At 53.5% G+C, this 20,074-nt stretch overlaps 6 protein-coding genes across 6 annotated transcripts; 1 reads left to right on the top strand and 5 right to left on the bottom strand.

The window, feature by feature from the left end:
- Window positions 1–340: 340 nt before the first annotated feature.
- LOZ57_002150 (uncharacterized protein) lies at window positions 341–1,054 on the bottom strand (the record flags this gene model as incomplete). The annotated part of the gene is made up of 1 exon (XM_049251228.1): window positions 341–1,054. A coding segment is annotated over one exon (714 nt), but the record flags the coding sequence as incomplete, so codon positions are not given.
- A 1,314-nt stretch (window positions 1,055–2,368) lies between these two features.
- On the bottom strand, window positions 2,369–5,929 carry PSD2 (phosphatidylserine decarboxylase; the record flags this gene model as incomplete). Its single annotated transcript, XM_049251227.1, has 7 exons — window positions 2,369–2,533; window positions 2,589–3,340; window positions 3,410–4,891; window positions 4,957–5,362; window positions 5,436–5,651; window positions 5,709–5,753; window positions 5,813–5,929. 7 exons carry the CDS (start codon window positions 5,927–5,929, stop codon window positions 2,369–2,371), a joined length of 3,183 nt encoding a protein of 1,060 aa, XP_049110077.1.
- A 382-nt stretch (window positions 5,930–6,311) lies between these two features.
- Window positions 6,312–8,720, bottom strand: LOZ57_002148 (uncharacterized protein; the record flags this gene model as incomplete). Its single annotated transcript, XM_049251226.1, has 1 exon — window positions 6,312–8,720. The coding sequence occupies one exon, from the start codon at window positions 8,718–8,720 to the stop codon at window positions 6,312–6,314; it is 2,409 nt and encodes an 802-aa protein (XP_049110076.1).
- Window positions 8,721–9,965: 1,245 nt separating this feature from the next.
- Window positions 9,966–11,561, bottom strand: LOZ57_002147 (uncharacterized protein; the record flags this gene model as incomplete). Its single annotated transcript, XM_049251225.1, has 1 exon — window positions 9,966–11,561. One exon carries the CDS (start codon window positions 11,559–11,561, stop codon window positions 9,966–9,968), a length of 1,596 nt encoding a protein of 531 aa, XP_049110075.1.
- A 1,779-nt stretch (window positions 11,562–13,340) lies between these two features.
- MBP1 (Transcription factor mbp1 (MBF subunit p120)) lies at window positions 13,341–15,607 on the bottom strand (the record flags this gene model as incomplete). The annotated part of the gene is made up of 3 exons (XM_049251224.1): window positions 13,341–15,244; window positions 15,310–15,496; window positions 15,563–15,607. The coding sequence occupies 3 exons, from the start codon at window positions 15,605–15,607 to the stop codon at window positions 13,341–13,343; spliced, it is 2,136 nt and encodes a 711-aa protein (XP_049110074.1).
- A 2,031-nt stretch (window positions 15,608–17,638) lies between these two features.
- GSH1 (glutamate--cysteine ligase) lies at window positions 17,639–20,021 on the top strand (the record flags this gene model as incomplete). The annotated part of the gene is made up of 6 exons (XM_049251223.1): window positions 17,639–17,649; window positions 17,713–17,785; window positions 17,840–17,905; window positions 17,969–18,279; window positions 18,340–18,925; window positions 18,990–20,021. The coding sequence occupies 6 exons, from the start codon at window positions 17,639–17,641 to the stop codon at window positions 20,019–20,021; spliced, it is 2,079 nt and encodes a 692-aa protein (XP_049110073.1).
- Between the last annotated feature and the right edge of the window lie 53 nt (window positions 20,022–20,074).

Raw genomic sequence — 20,074 nt, 5'->3', positions numbered from 1 at the left:
TTCATCTATAAGTATCTGTGTCTTGTTCATTAGGAGCAAGACCAGATGCAATATTATAGATGCTCAGTCACATGATCATCACGTGCTCCTGTGTCGTCCGATAAGTTAAGCAGGCCGGTTCACATCCAAACACAGCAAACATCCAGCTTTCCGAGCATCCAACGGCCCAAAACTCCAAATCCATCAAGCTTCCACGATCTCGCCCCAAATCAGCGCCAACAGCGCGAATGCAAGTCCATTGTCTATCATGTCTAACATACATACATAAATACATACATCACGTTGTACCTTGCCTCGTATCCTGCCGTTATGGCCTGACAGTGTTGTTTATTTTGCTCACAAACGGGTCGTTTTGCCAATCCGTCGTCCTCTCATACTCCATCCAGTCTGCAACCTGCTTCCCGATAATGGTCCCGTATACCGAATCAATGAATGCTAAGGTCACATCGATTCCCGCAGACACTCCAGACGATGTCCAGACGTTGCCGTCCACCACCCACCGCGCCTCCTGGACCCACTTCACTTTGGGTCCAGTTTTGACAACGTTGTTCCAAGACTGCTTATTTGTTGTCGCTGAGCGGTTATCCAGAACGCCAGCCCTAGCAAGGAGCTGTGCTCCAGTACAAACACTTATGATATACCTCAGCTTTGGGTATGTTTCCTTGATAAATTGAATTGCAGGGACGATATCGGGGGCGAGAGTTCCGATTCCGCCAGGTACGAACAGCACCTCCAAGTTCTCCGGGGCAGTCGAGAAGGTATGCGTCGGGACAACTGATTCGCCAAAGGTGGAATTAAACTTGTTCATAAGCTTGGAGCGCGACTTGGTGGACACAGGGTCCAGACTCGCGGCGATCAGCGACAGATTCAGAGTGCGAGTTGCTGCTAAAAGGTTTAGGGCGTCGAGGGGGCCAAAGACATCGAGGGCCTGAAAGCTAGGGAAAAGGAGCATTCCAAAATACATCGGCGGCTGGCTGCTGGCATGCGCGGCACCCCTCGCCACGAAAGAGCTTGCCGCGAGCAGCGTGGCTCCGAGGAAACTAGAGAGTTGCATGGTGAAGTAGACTCCAGGGAGCTCAGATAATAGCGCATGATATTAGCTTGTGAGGGGAGGCGAGGGGACTTATATATACACCTCTGCGGGTGTGGCCGTATGTTTCCGGCTCATTGGCGGGCGGGCGAAACAAACGAGAGGAAAACCCAAGTCGCCCGCAAACCGTAGTGCCTCCTCTGGTCTCCATGGATGTTGCGCCCCGATGCGGCCCGCCCAGGTCAGCCTGTATTATTGGTGACTGCATGCGGCGTTTGACAGCTGCGACGCGCGAGCCAAGAAGGCGCGCAGATTTGAGGGAGATGCAATATTAATATCTGCTTAGCTACCTAGTTAGTTGAATAACGGCATGCCACGGATCGCAGACCCAGACCGGTTCCGGTCTTCGCCTCGGCAGCACCTAATAAATGCCCAGCCGCTTGCCGTTGGCTCAAAGTCCGCTCAAACAGACTCGTCGGCGTTGACTAACTAGTTAGGTATGTAGCTCGCCGGCATTTGGTAGACAAGCTAACTAACTAACTGACTACATAGGAACCGAACCTGCCCATTCCACCCACCCTTCTGCCGATCCCATGTTCGCTTCCTGGCTGTATACGAAGGGGTCACCGATCCCAAGAGATGCTGCTCCACCGCATGCTCGCTGCCTGCTGCCCAAACCAAGCAGAGGCGAATGTTCCGCGAACAAGCAGTCGTAAAGGTTCGGCGAAAAGTGCCGTCTTTGTCTACAGCTAGTTAAGTTACACGGTCATTTGGCTCCTGGACGCACGCGAGGGGAGTCCAGCGGTGGGACTGCAGCTTTGAAGCGGGCCAGAGAGCCCAGCAGCCGTCCTTATATCAACGGAATTGCCCGGGCAAGTCAGCAGAGGGTGTCTGGGATATTGGCAGCATGTTCCCGTGCGTGATCTCTCTCTCCCTCTCTCTCTCTGCATCTGCACTTTGCACTTCTTGCGAGCATGTTTCCCAGTAGCGTTTCTTGCCAATGCTGCGCTGACGGGAATAAAGCATCGACCGACAACGAGAACGAGGAACTTTTACGGAGTAATTAGCTAGTTAGCACTCTGTAAGATCGCCGCACGAGAGTTGAATGTTCTTCTGCAAAAAATGCCACCGTAAGGCTTATATGTAACCCAAACTATTCTTCATACAAAAGCACGCCAAATACACTCCGCAAGAAGAGCGCCGCCCATATCGGGACCTATCAACTCTGTGGTTGAACAAAATACAACGCTACCTCCTCTATTACCGGCCGCTTAAATACACTGCGACCAAACTGCATAAATGGCCGAAAAGACAACCAATATACATCACCTAGCTTTCCTAATGAGATGATACCTCTAGTTTTATCGTCGGCGCCAGATTCCCGCCGATCCTGCGATTCGCCTCCTCTCTCTCCTTCCCTGACACCAGTTCGTCTGGCTTACGCATGTCTGGAGTATACTGCGCGACGTGCGGGCTGTGACCGATAGACATGCCGACGCGAATCTAATGAGTGTCAGCCTAGAATTCTTCAAAGCAGCGAAAAGAAAGCGATGCATACCAACGTCTCCAGAGCGCCTTTGGAATTGTCGGTCAGGTCACTATCGAAGTTCATACGCCCTGGTTCAAAAAGAACTAAAATGGTACTGCCCCCAAATTTGAAGTAGCCCAACTCCTCTGCTCGAGTAACCCTTTCCCCGGCCTGTCGCGTGATCACTGTGCTGCCCACCATCATTGCCCCAACGCAAATAACCATGACCCGTCCGTGTGCGATGGAGTTAATCGGGACAAGAATGCGAATATTTTCCCCATACACGTCAAGTGCAGAGCGAATAGCCATCGGGTTCACTGTATAATACTCGCCTTCGATAGTTTTAGGCACGTCCATAACGCCATCCACCGGTATATGGAAACGATGGTAGTCTTGGGGTGCCAATCGAAAAATTCCCAGAGCACCGCCTTTGTACCGCTCCACATCTTCGGGGTAAGCTTTGCCAAGGAGCCTAGCCAAAGAAAATTCTCGGCCCTTGACCCAAATCTTTGTTGCATCGTCAATTCGATCGAAGACAACACTTCGGCAGTCCGCCGGTGAAACAATAATGTCTGGGTTGTTAGGGGCCGAGCACGGCCGTGCGCCTGGTTTCAAGGCCCGATAAAAGAATTCGTTGAAAGTTCTGAACTCATCGAGGGGAAGAAGCACTTCTGACAAGTCCAGTTGATGAAAAGCCATGAATCCCTCAATCTGTCCCGCAGATGCCGGGTCATCATACTTCCTCCCTTGTTTGATGCTGAGGGATTTCAACATCTTCCGAACTATTGACCTTGTGTTAAAAAACATACAAGAAAGCAGTAGTGCGCCCGCGTAAGGCTGGTAATACTTACTTCGTTTCTTCTCCATGTCCCTACTCTTAAGGCCCTTGTAAAGTAAGCGAATCCCCAACCGTACATACACGCTCATGCGTTCTTCATTTATCTGTCCAGTGATTCGGTCCTGAACGAGAATATTCGCTGAATTGGCCCCAAGTTTGTACCCACCATACGAAATTTTAGTGATAACTTTACTGTACCATTTCCGTTGGGCCTGGCTGGAAGTGACAAAACCACCCATTACCAGATTATCAACCTGGCGCCAATCCTGACTGGCACATGTAGCAATGTGAGTGATTATGTCAGAATCAGATCGCTTTTCGAGTCTCGGTTGATGGCAGAGTGGGCACTCTCGAAGTTCGATAACATGCTCTTCCCCACGCTCATCAGCCAAATCATCTGGGTGAAGGGGTCCATCTTCGCTAGAGGTGGATTCATCGCGTGATGTACTGTGGCTCACAGTCCTCCGTCCCGAAGTCGTCGTGAGGGGCACGGAAGAACTCAAAGATCGAGGTAGATCCTCACAGGATAGATTTTCGCTTCCCGGCGATGGGGGAGAAATATGTACCAAATTTTTCGAGTGAGATCCCGCAGATTTCTGCAACGTCTGCAAGGTCTCTTCAAGGCAGATAACTGCCTGGTCAAAAGTCAAGTCTATAGTGTCGCTAGGCTCGTTTTCATTGGCAAATTTATGAAAAAAACTGTCAATCGTGGATTCTTTTAGCGTTGAACCGAGCGTGTCAAGCATTGTCGTCAATTCAACCTTGCTTATCCGGCCGCTTTCATCGGCATCGTACTGCTTCAGCATGACTTTCCAGAATTGCTGTCGTAGAGCAGCGTAAGGCATGTACTTAGCACGAACGTGAAGCTCGGGAAAATGCTTGTCTTCCCATCGATCTTTATTCTTCAGTGTAAGCGGTATAACGTAGCACTTCAAGTCATCGGTGTCAGGCGGCGTAGTGGTGCCGTCTGAGGGACAGGCAGCTATCCCTGGTACGCTTAACTGGGTTGCCGAAGTGCATGGGGTAGGAATGTGGGCATGGTTTGACTGTTCCGCCACTTGAAACTGACTTGACAAGGATGTGGCCGACGTTTTTGATTTTAAGCCGGGCCGTGCGAGCTTCGAAAGACTTGAGGCAGATGAGGAGCGTGAAAGGGTCAGCCTAAAACGGGATTTTGATGCTGCGGGAGCCTGAACAGGGGTCTCGAATAGACCAGAGAGACGATATAGGCCTGTCTCAGGATCGGCAACGGGTCCAGCGTGGATCAGATTCTGTAGGGGAAAATTTGCCGAAGCGACGAAGTCGTTTCCGGACAGCTTATCTCGGTCCATAATAGTAAAGCTGAAAGAATAAGTCTGTTCATGCTTCATTACCTGAAAGACCATCTTTTCGTCAAAGACTGGGTTGAGGTTATGACGAATGACACGCGTTCGTAGGGTCTTTCGGCCTAAAGAGGTGACGACAAATGGGTCCATATCAAAAGACGTGCGAGTCACTTTTCAAGGAATCGATTCTATCAGCAACGCTGATCAAATCGTGGGGCTTTTGACTGAGGCTTACCATTCTTCTCGGGGGGCAAGTCCAGGACTTTGCCAACCTCAAGGAAGACAATTCCTGAGACGCCGTCTTTGGCACCAGAAAACTCATAGGCGCGAGCAGCAATGGACTTGTCCCTCAACTTGGCAAGGCGCAGCTTCCGGCGCCTGTTCTCAGCAGATCCCAGCCGGGCAGGATCATCAGTGGTCTCGTCGGAGGTGGCATCGGATTTGTCGTCAGAAGATGCAGGAATGATAGCCTCTTCGTCGTCGTCACCAGAAGTGACCAAGGCGCTAAATTTACAGCAGATGTCTTCGGGCGAGGCGGTTAGGTCGGAGGCATCGTAGAGAGAAAATTGGAGCTGAATCTGGCCAGACACATCATTGTCCTTGCCAGTTTTAAATTTGGCGCGCAGGTCATACCATTGCGGCTGCAGCACGACACAAGAGGCGGCAAGTCAGTAGCAGGTAGCAATTGGGTGGGGGCACCAGGACGGCACACACTTCCTGGTAAACACGGCCATCGGCAAAGAGGTCTTCGAGAGGGATGTCGAATTCCCCCATGTAGTCCTTTCCAAATCGGTCCTTATCCCAGCACACGCACTCCAGTAGCGGCACGCCGACGACGGGCAGATCAAACGACACGTGCCATTCTGGGTTGAGGGTCTTGGAGATGGTGGGGGTAGACTGGCGCGAGTCGCCGAGGGTAACGACCAGGTACTTCAAGAGTCAGCAATGCAGCCGAGATCTCGGCCATCGGGGTGGTGTTTAACATACGGGATCACTGGTACCATTCCTGTCCTTGGCGGCCAAGTTGCGACCCTGGTGGAGAGCTCAGCACCGGCTAGAGAAGAAGGCTAGGAGGGAGCAGGGAGACACACACGTAGGACCGAGGTCCTGAGGATCAAATGCTTGGAGTCGGCTGCGAGAGCATCGTCGTTGGGGGGCCTGGTGCTCCCTTTGCTGGCGATGCGGTGGGCCAGCGGGATGCGGACCATGGTTACGACTTGGTAGCAGGCGACGTCATGAAGAGAAGAGAGAGGGAGAAGAGAAGGAGGAAGGATAGAGAGAGAAGGAGGGGGAGGAGGGGGAGGGAGAGAGGAAGAACGAAGAGGGAAGAGGGGAGAGGAGGGGAAGAAGAGAAGAAGAGAGAGGAGAGAAAGAGGGCAAGGAAGAGACGACGTCGCAGTCAAGCCTCGCGCGGCTGAGCGCACCGCCACGCCGCCGCATCCGCCCGCACGAGCCGCGGGCCCACGCTAGGCCACGAACGGCAACGACGACATCGCGAGCGGATTTTTGCAGGCGCAGCAGCAACCCCCACGGCACCGCCGCGGCTGGGCTGGGCTGCTGGGCTGCTGGGCGAGTTAGTTGCCCAACTACCTACAGGCTGAACAGTCCGCTGCGCCGCTTGCCCAGCGGGTACACCACCAGCGCCGCCAGGAACAGCCCCCCGCTGATGGAGATGCTGATCTGCACCATGCCATACGCCAGGTCGAACACCACGCCGCCGTACACCTTGCTCGTGCCAATGTCCAGCGCTGTGCTGTTACCGTTGATGCCGTTGGCAAACGCCAGCCCGGCTACCAGCGACCCGCTTGCCGCCAGCCCCGACGGCACCTGCACGAAGATTGCCGGGAGCATGGCCGCTACCGCCAGCCCGTGTCGCAGCCGGCTGTACAGGTTGCCCAGCACCCCGATCACAAATGCCCCCAGCGCGCTGGCAACCTGCGTGTTGTCCGGGAACCGCTTAGCCGAGAAGAACGTCACCGCGTAGCCCGCAACGGAGATCATTAGCATCACCGGCGTCTGCGTCCATTTGGCCTGGTGGATCATGATCAAACACACCGTGAATAGCGCCACCGCTGGGAACTTGCGTGCGTACTCGTTCCACCCGCCAAACCGCGCCGCGTCGTCGCCGCACGCCGATGCCGAGCTCGCGGCCGGGTCAATGCTGCCGTAGAACGCCGTCCCCAGCATCAGCCCAAACCCGAGTACCAGCGAGTAGATGATGGCATACACCAGCCGCACAGATCCCGCCAGCATGTTCCGGGACTGTAGCTCAAGACTGCTGCACAGGACGATGTAGCCCGGCAGAATCAGTGCAATCGCCGATTGAGCCACCGCGGGGAAGCAGAACAGCCGTCGTGACTCGCCGGTGGGGGCTGGGATGCTACCCAACGCTCGTGCCAGGAACGACGTCGCCAGCGCTGCAGTGAGCTCGAACACGTTCGAGTACAGAGGGAACCGCGGCACAACGAGGTAATTCAGCGCCCCCATTACACAGCCTAGTAGGAAGGCGACTGGCATATCCTGGACTCCTGCCCCAAACGCAAATGGCCCTACTGTCGCTGAAGCACACCCGTACAGGAAGATCAACCACCATTTATTGAACTGGTCGTTGCGATTCATGATGTCGTCAAGCTTTTGAGTTGCTTCCTCGACCCCGATGATGTCGTGGACGATCTCCTTATACACCTGGTGAACATCCGCAAGGCGCCCCAAATCCACGCCCTGTGGGTATCGAAGTAGCTTCAACTCCGTTGTGTGCGTCGTCACGTTGCTGAAGGAAACAAACATGCAACCTGGCAAATACAAGAACTGCGCATCAAGCTCCAGCGCCCTTGCTGTCGTATGCATGTACTCTTCCAGTCGGTGTGTCGGGGCCCCATATCTCATTAGAGCCTGGCATAGCTGTACTACGTACCGTTGGCGTGAAATTGTCTTTGCAACAGGGACTCTAGTCCGAATTTCTTCTTCTTCGGGATGAGGTAGCGACGACAGCTTTTTAGCCGCTGCTCCAAGCATTGCATTACTCCCCAAATGCCGCGAATCGTTCAATCCCCCCGAAAAAAGCCTTGGAGAGTCGGACACTGATGTCCTTAGGGAACTTGAAGACAAATTCTTAGTTTTCTCGTACCATTTTTGTTTGGAGCAAGGCGTCATTTGACCAACAGAAAAGGTTCGACGATTTGTGTGCTGCGATGGTAATATCGACGAAAAGATAGAACGCTCGTGGACTTCAGTTGTATCCCGAGAATGATGGAGTCTCAGCAGACGGGACAAAACACCACGGTGATATGCCCTCTCTGGTTCCACGCGGTCATTTTGGTTCCTGTTTCCTATGGCCATCATCTCGCTGACGCGTATGTCAAGGCTGCCGCCACTATTTGCTTCGAGATCACTTTGACTGCATTTTGACATTCTACTGACCGTCTCCGATGCATTAGCCGCGGAAGAACTTGTTGCGTTTGCTAACATGTAATGTTGTGCAGTGTTATCTTGCTCCTGTAAAATGCCTTTCGTGTCTCTTAGACCAAGTTCGACCGATCTGTGACGGAACTCTGTCGATGCGGAGTGCCTTCTCCAGCAAAATAGGGGTAGATGGGTGTTTGCAGAAAATCTTGGACGCTTTTCGCCTGCTGGACTTGCAGATAAACTGACCCCATAGACTCCCAGGCGTTCTTCTTCGTTATCGTCGCGGGTACTTGCAGGTTGTCGTCGCTCTTTCAAGGGCATTTTGGTCGCCAACGATTCTTCATATCTATCAGGGGTTCTTTTGGTATTTTTCTCCCAAACACCGTGATGCACAACCGGAGGGAGCTGGAGTTTGGATGCAATGGTATGTGGGGCATGTGCAGGAATACTTTGCTCGTTTTGCGACGGAGCACTCGCTCCAGGTGAAAAATGAATTGACTTCTGTTGAAGTGCTGTTGCTTGTCCTCTGCTTCTTCCTATAGTCTCACCAGGATTGGCTGAATGGGGATATTTGCCATTGATGGGAGCTGGCATCAGACACGACGTATTCCCTGAAGTACTCCAACCCGGCATTCCGCTTCCTTAGGACAGAGGCTCGTGGTGAATTGGCTAGCAGTTTTATTAGTAGTTGAAGAAAGTATTTGAAAAAACAATTCTTTACCTTTAATATCATCCTCACTAGGCGCGGTTAAGAAGACTTTAAAATTGTAACTAGCAAAGGGAACAAGTATAGGGGGTAGTCTATAGTTAAGCTTTGCCAGGCATGGCAATCACTAATTACTTCTAGAACAAACGATTTACGCGTATACAGAGACCATATAGGTCTTCTCCACCAGGCGCTAGCACAAAAATACTCAAACGGAAACGTTGCAGTCACCGGCACTATTTCCTATTGTAGCCTTTATCAGCATAGCAAAGATGGAAAGTAGGGTTTAAAAAGGCTTATAGCCTAGAATATTCTGCAAGTATCAGTGACCCTGAGAATGTCTTCGTCTGTACTTCGCAGCGGTGCTGAGGCAGCTGTTGATGCTTGGCGAGGTACTCACCCAGAGACGGAAAGGAGGCGGTTGTTAGCCCAAGGAAATGCAAGGCTTCTCCAGCCAGCTAGCTAGGCATACGACGGGACTTGTGGGTCCACAAGCCACGCCTTTCCGGCAGCTGAAACCTTTGGGAGGCCAAAGGGCCAGAGCAATGCCCACCCTCGCCCATTGAAAATTTGCAAGCGAGTATTTAAGAGCCTCTCGGCTCGAGAGACATCCTTCGTTTCAAACAGCTCAATGATAGTCCTGAAAAGCGTTTGGTTCGGTCTGCACTTAGCCGTTGAGTACGACCCTTAAATTGGGTACTGTACTTCGTCCCGCCTTTGCCATGTGGCTGCGGTATGAAGCAAACGCCATCCTAAAGTTGACGAAAATGCTTAATTAGCGGTTGGATCGGCCTACCAAACGGAAATCCAAAAATATACAAATGTGGGCAGCAAAAGGTATGTGTGGTTAAATTTCTTTTCCAATGTTTTACTCTAATTGTGGAAGAAGAGCCAATGGTGATTATCACTCAAATCTTGAATGTGTGAGAGTAAAAAGCACCAAGCTGAACAGAAAAGCCATTCCAAAATTCCAATCGGAGGATCACTGGAAGCCTTCTTGAAAAATGGCGTTACAGATGGAAGAATAATCAAAGAAGAAAAGAAATAAGAAAGAAAAAAAGCAAAAAACTGTGCCTTCATCCCCGCACAATTATTCATAAGCCACATGCCTCAGCAATTCATCAAAGTGATATTTACATCAAAAAGCTCTTGCGTTTTTCAGCGCTTGAAAGCACAAACATGGGCGCTTTACGACGTTGAGGGGCGTTGACAGTAGGGCCATGGCTGGGGGTAGATTCAAAGGTAGTGCAAGATTCTACGTCGCAGTCGACCAAATCTCCACTGACTCCTTCGGTTGAATCATACGGTGAACCGTCCCTGTCCTTCCTTTCCATACCGATCGTCCCACGTAAATTTTCGATGCTTGACTTGCTGGACGAGTTCACACTACCGCTGTCGCCAGGGTAAGGGGAAAAATTAAAATCAACATCACTGGAGGGTGTAACGCTTCCGCCAGTACTATTGTTGCCGCTGCGTCGTTCCATGCCTGCACGAACGAGATTGTGTACCGCGCGGCGACGTTGGCGAGTGGCGAAATTCTTGCTGCCTTCATGTTTTGCTGTTGGCTTGGCAACAAGTTCCTCGAGAGATGGTGGCCCACGGGGCTGCCGTATTGGGTGCTCTCCCGCCCGCCCCTGACCGGGTCCGAAGGTGCCCGTAGCAGGGGTAGGTGGAAAATTTGCTAGCTTTGGAGTTCCGTTTCTGTTCAGATCTAGTCCTGTTTTGACGCTTACGGAAGGAACTTTCTTATGAGGCCGTCGGTTCGCAATAGGTGTTTGCTGCAAGGGTGAGGCCTGACGAGGGGGCGAAGGAAAGTTGGGCGCACTGTTTGAAGACTGAGCCCGTATGGGAGAAGGGCGTTGTTCTGTCAATGGCAAAACGTCGCTACGAGCGTTAGAAGTGGGTGCCACTGTAGCCTGGAATGACTCATTCATCGTTGGTCCTGCGTCTTTCTGGATATTATCAACAAGATAACTGTGCTGGCCAGTCATAGGATTGTAGACAGAAAACACCCCCGGGTTTCCAGGAACCGGGCTAACGATGGGCTGCATGCCGTGCTGTGCTTGCTGCTGATAAAAGCTCATTCCAGGAAGACCGGGTGTCAGGACCTGCTGATTATTGACAGGTGTCCCAATATTCAAAGCTTGAAACTGCTGGGCTGCAGCAGTAACGGTCGCAAGCTGCTGTTGGAGGCGCTGTTGTTGCGCAGCTAGGAAGAGATTTGTTTGCACGAGTTCATTATATAGATTTTCGTCCATTGGCTCTCCGTTTTCTAGAATCTGATCCAAATTCGGCGGGGCGAGAACATGTTCTGGAAGGGAATACATTTGGGTGCCAACATTCATACCGAACGCCGCGTTCTGGGCTTGAAATGTTGAGCCAGTCGCGGTATGTGGAATTGAAGCAGGATAGTTAGCATGGGGAATATTATACCCAGTGGTATCAAACCCCATAGGATTGGGATGCTGGTGTAATATGGGAGCCGTTGTTGGCGTCAATGGTTGTTTCGGGGCAGTCCTCAGACCAGCAAGCAAATGAGAGCGACTGGTTCGTGGGGTAGGGAGACCTTGGGAGTCGTCCCCAGGCCCAACTTTGGGGGTGGGCGCAACATTGAGACGTTTTATGTGGGAACCTTTTCCGCGAGAAGCAAAGCCAACACCAGGAACTCCAAGTGAGCCACCATTGAGAGATGCGTTAAAAGTCATTTGAGCTAGACCGCCAGTGTCCATACTCGAAATCGTTCAGAAAAGGTAACAGGGGCGGAGCGATCAGGAGATAAAATATTTGCAGATGAGAAAAGAAAGAAGCTGTCCTGATCAGCGAGACGTGTTTGTAGCGTGTGTGGATGATCGGACTCGAAATTATTACACCGAAAAAATAGATTGTCGGGTACTGATGGGAAGGGCGCAATCGAAACACTAGGCAAGGTTGAATTAAGCAATTAACAGAAGTGCAAAGCACGACAAAATAGTATAATACAACGAATAGACGTTGGAAAAGTCCCGCTGGGTGAAGGAATAGGATCGTTAGTCAGGCGTAGCGGATAAACTGTCTTGCTATATCACGAAAATCAGTACGAAGCTGAGAGATAGGTTCGACATGCCAAGTTGTCATCAGAACTCACCAGATCTCCAAAGTTCAGGCAATAATTAACAGTTCCAAAGATAGCGCAAGTTGAATATAATTAAAATGTACAGCGCAAATATATTAAAAATTCGCACGATGGGTGAGAGCGGCAAGTGAATGTACCAAGAAGTCTGCAGCCAAGATTTTAAATCGACGGATACGAGTAAGGGCTCTGAATATGTGATCAAGGGTCGACGAGGCTCTAGATACTACAAAAGAATTCCAGGGAGGTTGCACCGCAATCCAAAGGAGTAGAACAACAGTCGCGTGGTCACAGATCGAAAGTGAAGTGCTGTCACAGGGAGGTCAAAACGCAGAGATCGTCCTAGTTTGAGAATGAAGAGTAAAAAGCGAGCAAAATACGTCAAAGACTTGTCGGAAGGCGAAACAAAACACACGGAGCAGAATCGAAGAGAACGGTGGATAGAGTGGAAGGATGAGCCCGGGAGAGATGCAACACTGCTTTGTACAGAACCACGGGGTATCGCGTGTGGAAGTCGATCGCGAGGCGGGCCGAATTTCCTTTTTTTTATTGAGGCACAGACGATAGCAACGAGGAGATTGAAGGGGGTCAAGAGAGCGTGAAGGAATGGAGCGCGTTACAGGAGACAGGGACGAGCCTGGTTGCGAACTTTTGAGCTGAGAATCCTTTTCCAAAGAAGCAGAAAGAGTGACGCAACGCAGTGAGAGACGGGCAAAAAGGATACGAGAAAAGAGGAGAGAAAAAGGGAAGACAAGAAGGGGGGGTTGATGGAGGGAGGAGATGCAAGACTCGACGTCTGGGGAGGGGAAGAGAGAGAAGAGAGCGAGAGAGCGAGAATGCGAAGAGGCGAGGAGGCGAGCGAGGGAGGGGACGGCCAGCGAACAGCAGCCAGGGGGGGGGGGGAAAGGCCGCTAGGCGCGAAGGGGGCTAGTGACGGGGGCCGCGCGTGGTGATTGGCTGGCTGGTCGGGCGGATGACCCAGGCAGGCTAGCGCATGGATGACGCTAGGCCGCGCGGGGCTAGCGTGAAACGAGGTATGGTGTTCGCTGGCCCAATCAGACGGCGCAGCGCTGTCGAGGCGCTGCTGACTCAGCCACAGCGAGAAACGGCGGTGGTGAGTCAGCGGAAATGGACGATGGACAATGGAAGGGTTTCAAAACACACGACGTTTGACCAACTCGACCGCCGCCATGAAACGCAGCCAGACACCCAAACACCACACTGCTTAATCTTACAGGTGCTAAAACAAATTCTCCTCCAAAGCCCAGTCCAGTAACACCCATACACACAGCTACACGCCGCCGGAATGCACTCAAAACATATGATACCCGAGCACTAGCGGTCTGCTGAATCTGAAACGAAAACGACTGCACGGTGCACCAACAACCATACCAACATATTAACCCTCAGCCCGATCGCCAAAATCTGCCTCCTGGAGCGGCTGCGGCGCCACCTGCGCGCCGGCGTTGGACGCTGGCTTGTTTGGTCGGCTCTGGTTGGCTCGCGCGAATTCAAGGTTGCTGGCTAAATCTTTCGCCATGGGGTCAAGGTCCTTTTCTGGAAGCCCCGTGGCCAGTGACACTAGTCGTCGATGCACATTCAGCCGGGCGTCTGGCCCCGCGTCCGCCCGGTGCGAGACCATCTCCCGAGCGCCCTTGCCGCGATTCAATTCGGCCGCGGCGATATCGCGCAGCAGACTGATCTTGTGGCGGAGTGTTTCTTCACTGGGAGGTACAGTAGAGTCTGTAGTATCCAGGTCCGATGGCGGAACTTCCTGATGCACACCCATGTCGCCGTTTTCCATCCGGAGACTCTGGCTCAGGCTGAGGTCTTGTGCCAGTTGCAGCGATGACTCGTAACGCTGTTTCGCGGTGCTGTGACGCGCGGCCAGCGCCTCGAACGGTTCCAATTCTGATTCTTTGGCTAACATCTCTTCCTTCTCAGTGCGGATATTCCCACGTTCTATTTCCAGCTGCTCGTATATGTCCCTTGGATGGCTACTACCGTCGAAGTTCTGCGGACACGACCTCACCTCCCCATAAGCACGTGCCAATTTACTGTTCGCGTCCTCCATAATTGACCCTATTCTCTGGAGTAAAGATGCTGTAAGCTCGTTGGCCGCCGGTGGCCGGGACTGGACAACGGTATCGGAAGACCCAATGTGGAAAGTGTCGGCATCTTGAACACTTTGCTGCGTTGCAGATGAAGGCCGGTGCGGATAATCCCTTTGGGAACTCTGTTGCTGCTGGAGCATAATCATCACGTCATTCGCTGTTTCTCCATGCTTGTTCGGAAGGTTGCCTGCCTCAGGACACTGCTGTAGTAGGGTTTCAGCCAGGCGGTAGCAGCCGTTCTTGGCTGCTGTTAAAGCTGCCGTATCACCGTTGGAATCCTGTGAAGCAAGCAACAATCCCACTTCATGGGCCGAATACATCTCCGCAAGCTTGGCAATCAATACTTGACAGTAGTACCTGGAGCTTCTCCATTTGCCTTTACTCTTGGTGGCCACGGCCAGGTGGTTAAAAACCGTAGCACCAAACCAGTCTCGAAATGTGATGGTATCCTTGAGGATTTCAGCGAGCTCCGGCATAGTTCTTTTTTCATAGTTGTTGGTGAACAGTACGGCTCGTACAAGAGGGGTCTCATCATGCGACGTAAGCCCGCAAATGTTAGCTCCCCGGTCGATAAGATCCTTTACCACGTCCAGAGCCCCCATGGCACATCCCCAGTGCAGAGCAGTATTTCCCTGATCGTCAATTGGACGATCAGGCTGGAAGTGCGGAGGAGGGGAAGGCGGTTGAATTCTCCTCCCTGCGGGTGCATCGCCAACTGTCATGAAGTAGTCTAGTAACTCGTCTCCGTACATAATATGTTGTTGTTCCACCGCCGTCAACGCGTTCGCGTCACCCTCTCGCTTCCGTTTTCGATGATGGGTGGAACGCTGGGACACATGGGCGATATCTTCTTCTGCCAGTACCGAAGAGGACTCATGGCTGGCTTGCGCGATCGACTCGTCGTCATTGAACGACGGTTGGACCAGGGAATGCGTGTCTTGGGTGTGATTGAAACTTATAGTAGTGGGCGTGCGCGTGTGGGCGGCAGCGAATGATCCACCACGCCCGCCTCGCCGGCCTGAAGCACCCATCTTATGGAGTTTTGGACGCGAGGATGCTGCAGTGGTGTGCTTTGGGGCCGGGGGTGGTGTTCTGTCACCGGGGATAAAGTCAAAGATGGGGAGCAGCTGGTCCAGCACTCGGTTCCGTTCGGCTAGGATGCGCCCATCTGAGAGAGGCACCCATGTTCCTAAAGTTGAAGTTAGCGAAAATGTGTTCATGGTCATCATGCGAATGCCCAGAGAGCTTTTGTACCTTGATACTTCCCATAACCACCCTGGATTTTCTCATGGGTGCCCTTTTGTACTTCTCTTTCTAGGATACGCGTCCGGGATGGTTTATCAAGCCCAGCAACCTTCAGTATGTGGGTCGCATTAATCCAATCATCATGGCGTCGCCGCATAACACTGTCTGACCCCACTTTGAACTCATACACAGGGACCTAGTTATTCGCAGGGCGGTTAGTGGTAGGTCTAACTAAGCAGGTGGGAGGGTCTCAAGTACGTACATTGCTGTAAGTTGCAGAATAGACCTGACTATCAATACCCGTCATGGTGATCACAAAATGGAACCGCAGGGTGCGGCTCTTTTCTTGTGCTTAAAGTGGTAAGAGGAGATGGAATTTCACGTTCAGTTTCACCAGAGGAGATTGCTAAAAATTCATTATAGCCAGAAAGTTCAGCATTAGGGGGGTTAGGAGGACTGCAGCAATGCCATCAACTGGCAGTACAGAAAATAACACCTGCTTTCCCACAATGTGAACCCAGAGAAGCTCGATGGTGCGCTCAGCAAGAGGGCAGACGCGACAAACCAAACAAGCGCGTTAAGTGGGAGTTCCGGGGAAACTCTGCTCCGGGTTCCGACCGGCCCAAGCAGACTGTGCGTGTGGGTGTGCTTGTAAGCACATGGTGGCTATATGGAGCACTCTGTACTGTTCAATAAAACTGCAAGTCCCAGCTGCTTGTGAATAAAGGTCAACAAGACGGAGGTATCATGACACTCAAAGAGCTGGTTACGGATGGCACTAGCCGTGAGTTTGCCGATTGCTGAACCTCTGAGGGAACCACCCCGAACCTCATCACTAACCGTGTTGATAGAGCCGGCAGCCGCCACTCGCGAAGAAATGTCGAATGCTCGCCTCCCGATTGCATACAGAGACAGCTGCGCGCATTTACTGATCCCGCTGAACCGGTGCCGCGTCCAGGAGTTTTACCTACCGTGGAAATGCGAGGTGCGAAATATTCTCTCCAGCCTGGGTCCCAGGAGTTCATGCAACATATGATACCTTGTTAAATAAGCTATCGTGTTGGATCACATTTGTGCTGATATTGGTGTGGTAGAACGAGAGACATACGTACGAAAAATGCCAATATGAGGAGTTCAAGAAGCGGGTCGCGAAGATGGACGAGCTGCGTGCAGCGAAGGGAGGCGCCCGAAGCAATTGAACGAGACAGATTTTGAGGATGGTCATGCGCGCGCCAGAGTCGACCTACTGGTGGATTGTAGTATAACCAATGTTGTTTCGTGAAATGAAAGCATTACTGCACCGGCTTTTGTTATGAATGGCGGTTTTCTTTCATAGACAAGCTACGTTTCTGCAATACTTCTATCTCCTGGTACACCATGTCTCTATCTGTCTACGGGCGATATCTCAGCCTCCAACACCAACTACGACTATGATGGTTGAAGACGGGACTGCAGTGCAACATGCACCCTGGCATCTCCATCCGTCAGCCCACGCCCCTCTATGCCGTGCGTTTCAGCCTTCGCACCCAGCAAGCGCACGCCAGCAGGCCAGGGGTGCAGCTGGGGGTTTTTATTCGTGACACAGGCATCTCAAATCAAAGCCGCCGGCATCCGCACGACCTCCCCAGCCCCGCAAGGTTGTGACGTGAACCCCGGGCCATCGAGGCGGGCCAGAAGCGGGCTCTGTAGTCCCGCCAGCATTTCGATCAACCACGGTAGGTGTAGGGAGGAGCCCTGTCAGGCGGCGTAGGCCAATGGTTCTGCAGGCACTGTAATCTGCGGGCTGTAAGAGGAAGCATCTCGTGCTGCGAGGGGCGGGCGGGCGAGAGTCTGATAGGGCGCAGTCGACGGACACGGCTGGAGGCCGAGGAGGGTTGTCTGCAGGATGCGAGGAGCCCGTCGGCGGCCGTCCATCGGCGTGCAGCAGTGGGTGTGTTGCAGGCGACGGGTGCTGCCGGTGCGTCTTGAGCCGGGGGGGGGGGGGGAACCTCTCTCGCAGCTTTTTTTTTTCTCCCCCGCGACCAGGGCTAGCCAACACGGCTGGAGAGAGCTGGATACTGACGTTGTCTTTTTTTTTCCCTCCCTTCTGATGCTGGATCTCCTGGTCGTTCCCGCTGCAAAGCATATTTGCCCCTCGCTTATTAATCCACGCCGGCTGTGGAGGATTTCTCATCAACCCGGTCGGAGTTCCGTTTCGCTCGGGGACAATTAGTGTTGGTTAAATAGATGGCCTCCCGCACCCATGGAGCCTCCGCCTGCCCACTTCCTCTCCAGACTTCCCCCTCAGGCGCCGGTGTAATCCAAGCGAGTTGAGAGCCCCCCTACCCGCGATTGCGCCATGGGCCTGCTGTACGTAGTAGCTCTCCGCCCTCCCCTCCCGCCCGCGTCTCTAGACTGACCCCCTGGCTCCAGCGCCCTCGGCACCCCGCTGTCATGGCCGGAGGCAAAGACGAAAGCGAACAAAGTCAGAGAGTGGGGGATCGAGGTACTGGGTCTCTTCCACTGCGCCTAACCGTGCCGTTTTAACCGCTTATCCCAGCAATTGTTGTCCATTTGGAACAAAGCAAAGGGCAAGGAGAGAGATGCCTTGCTCTGGGGAGATGAGGTACGCCCAATCACTGCTTGGGGCCCGGTGGCGCTTGTGTGCATGGACTGACTTCGTTGTCAGATTGAGTATCTCGTTGTTGCGGTGGATGATGAGCAGCGGAAGGTCCGGCTGTCTCTCTGCCAGGCGGATATCCTTCGATCCCTGGCAAAGGACCAGGAACTTGCAAAGGAAGACAAATCGTGCGAGATCCTGCTGCCAACGCATTATGCTGGAATTGTTGACGGCGGACTAATGGGTAGTGACAGTAGATCGGAGCCCCTTCCGAAATTCCACCCCGAGTTTGGCCGCTTCATGCTGGAAGCCACGCCAGGCAAGCCATGGGGCATCGGGTTCAAGGATCTTTTGAGCGTGGAATCGAATATGAAACGGAGGTAGGACTTCCCCGCCCCACGGCCATCCTTTGCGCAGCGCAATGCTCACCGACCCCGCAGACGGGTGATTGCGAAGAACCATATGGCGCCAAATGAATACCCTATCACACTCACCACGTTTCCCCGGCTAGGCACCAAGGATGATTTTTCTACGCCGACCTACCCCCTTTCCGGACCTGCGCTGCGGTCGCAATTTGTGCCGGACGAGATCGCGAACCCGCACATCCGGTTCCCTACGTTAGCGGCCAACATCCGGCAGCGCAGAGGTCGAAAGGTGGAGCTCAACGTGCCCGTGTATCGCGACACAAACACGGTTTGGCCGTTTCACGACCCCACGGTGAACTACGACCTCCACACCTGGCCGGAGGATGACGATGTTCGGAATGGCGCTGCGAAGGAGGGCCATGTCTACATGGACGCGATGGCGTTTGGCATGGGGAGCTGCTGTCTCCAGATTACGTTTCAGTGCATGAACATCAATGAAGGAAGGAAGCTCTACGACCAACTGAGCCCGCTGGGGCCGATCATGCTCGCGCTAACGGCAGCGACACCGATATATAAAGGATTTCTGGTGGACACGGATGTTCGGTGGAATCAGATTAGCAACGCTGTCGACTGCAGGACAGCAGAAGAACTCGGGGAGAAGGTTGGTGGTTGCGCAGCGATCTGTGTGGGACGACCTTGGCGGTGTTGACTGACATGGCTGCTAGCCCCTGAAGCACGATAGATGGCGGATTCCCAAGTCCCGGTACGGGTCGAACTCGACGTATATCTCGAACGATCCGCGGCTACGGGCGGAGTACATGGACCCCGATCTGGTGGTGGACGAGCAGATCAAACAGCGGTTGCTGGCGGGCGGGATGGACGAGCTGCTGGCGACGCACTTTGCGCACCTGTTCATCCGCGACCCGATCGTGGTGTTCGCGGAGGACCTGGAAGAGCTGGACCTGGACAAGACGGACCACTTCGAGAACCTGCAGTCGACGAACTGGCAGCACATCCGGTTCAAGCCGCCGCCGGCGGAGAACGACATTGGGTGGCGGGTGGAGTTCCGGCCGATGGAGATCCAGATGACGGACTTTGAGAACGCGGCGTTCAGCGTGTTCATGGTGCTGATCACGCGGGCGATCCTCAGCTTCGACCTGAACTTCTACGTGCCGATCGCGCGCACGACGGAGAACATGGCGACGGCGCACGCGCGCAACGCGGTGCTGGAGGAGACGTTCTACTTCCGCAAGGACCCGTTCCCGCACCGGCGGGCGCGGGGGTGGGCGGCGGGGGGCAGCGGTGGTGGTGGTGGTGGTGGTAGCAGCTCGGGGTCGAGCTCGCGGTCGGCGTCGGCGCCGTCGTCGCCGCGGCTGGGGCCGGTGGCGGCGGAGTACGAGCGGATGAGCATTGCGGACATCGTCAACGGGTCGACGGCGAGCGGGGGGTTCCCGGGGCTGGTGCCGATCGTGGAGTCGTACCTGGACAGCATCAACATCGACGTGGAGACGCGGTGCGCGCTGGCGCAGTATCTGCAGCTGATTCGGTGCCGGGCGGACGGGCGCGTGGCGACGAACGCACGGTGGCTGCGGGAGTTCGTGGCGGGCCACCCGGGATACCGGCAGGATAGCGTGGTGACGAGCGAGGTGTGCTACGACGTGATCAAGGCGGTGGAGACGGTGACGGAGCGGGAGGGGCGGAACGGCAGCGTGGGGTGGCAGATGCGGTACACGAGCGAGGAGAAGAGCTGGGAGTAGGATGGTCTCTGCAGTGGGTGGATATGATACTAGATATCAATTTATTCTGTTTT

The sequence above is a fragment of the Ophidiomyces ophidiicola genome (genome assembly GCF_022830035.1).
Source record: "Ophidiomyces ophidiicola strain CBS 122913 chromosome Unknown scaffold_5, whole genome shotgun sequence".
Taxonomy (NCBI): Eukaryota; Fungi; Ascomycota; class Eurotiomycetes; order Onygenales; family Onygenaceae; genus Ophidiomyces; species Ophidiomyces ophidiicola.
Note: the sequence above shows the minus strand (reverse complement) of the source record. Positions and strands in the feature narration are given on the sequence as shown.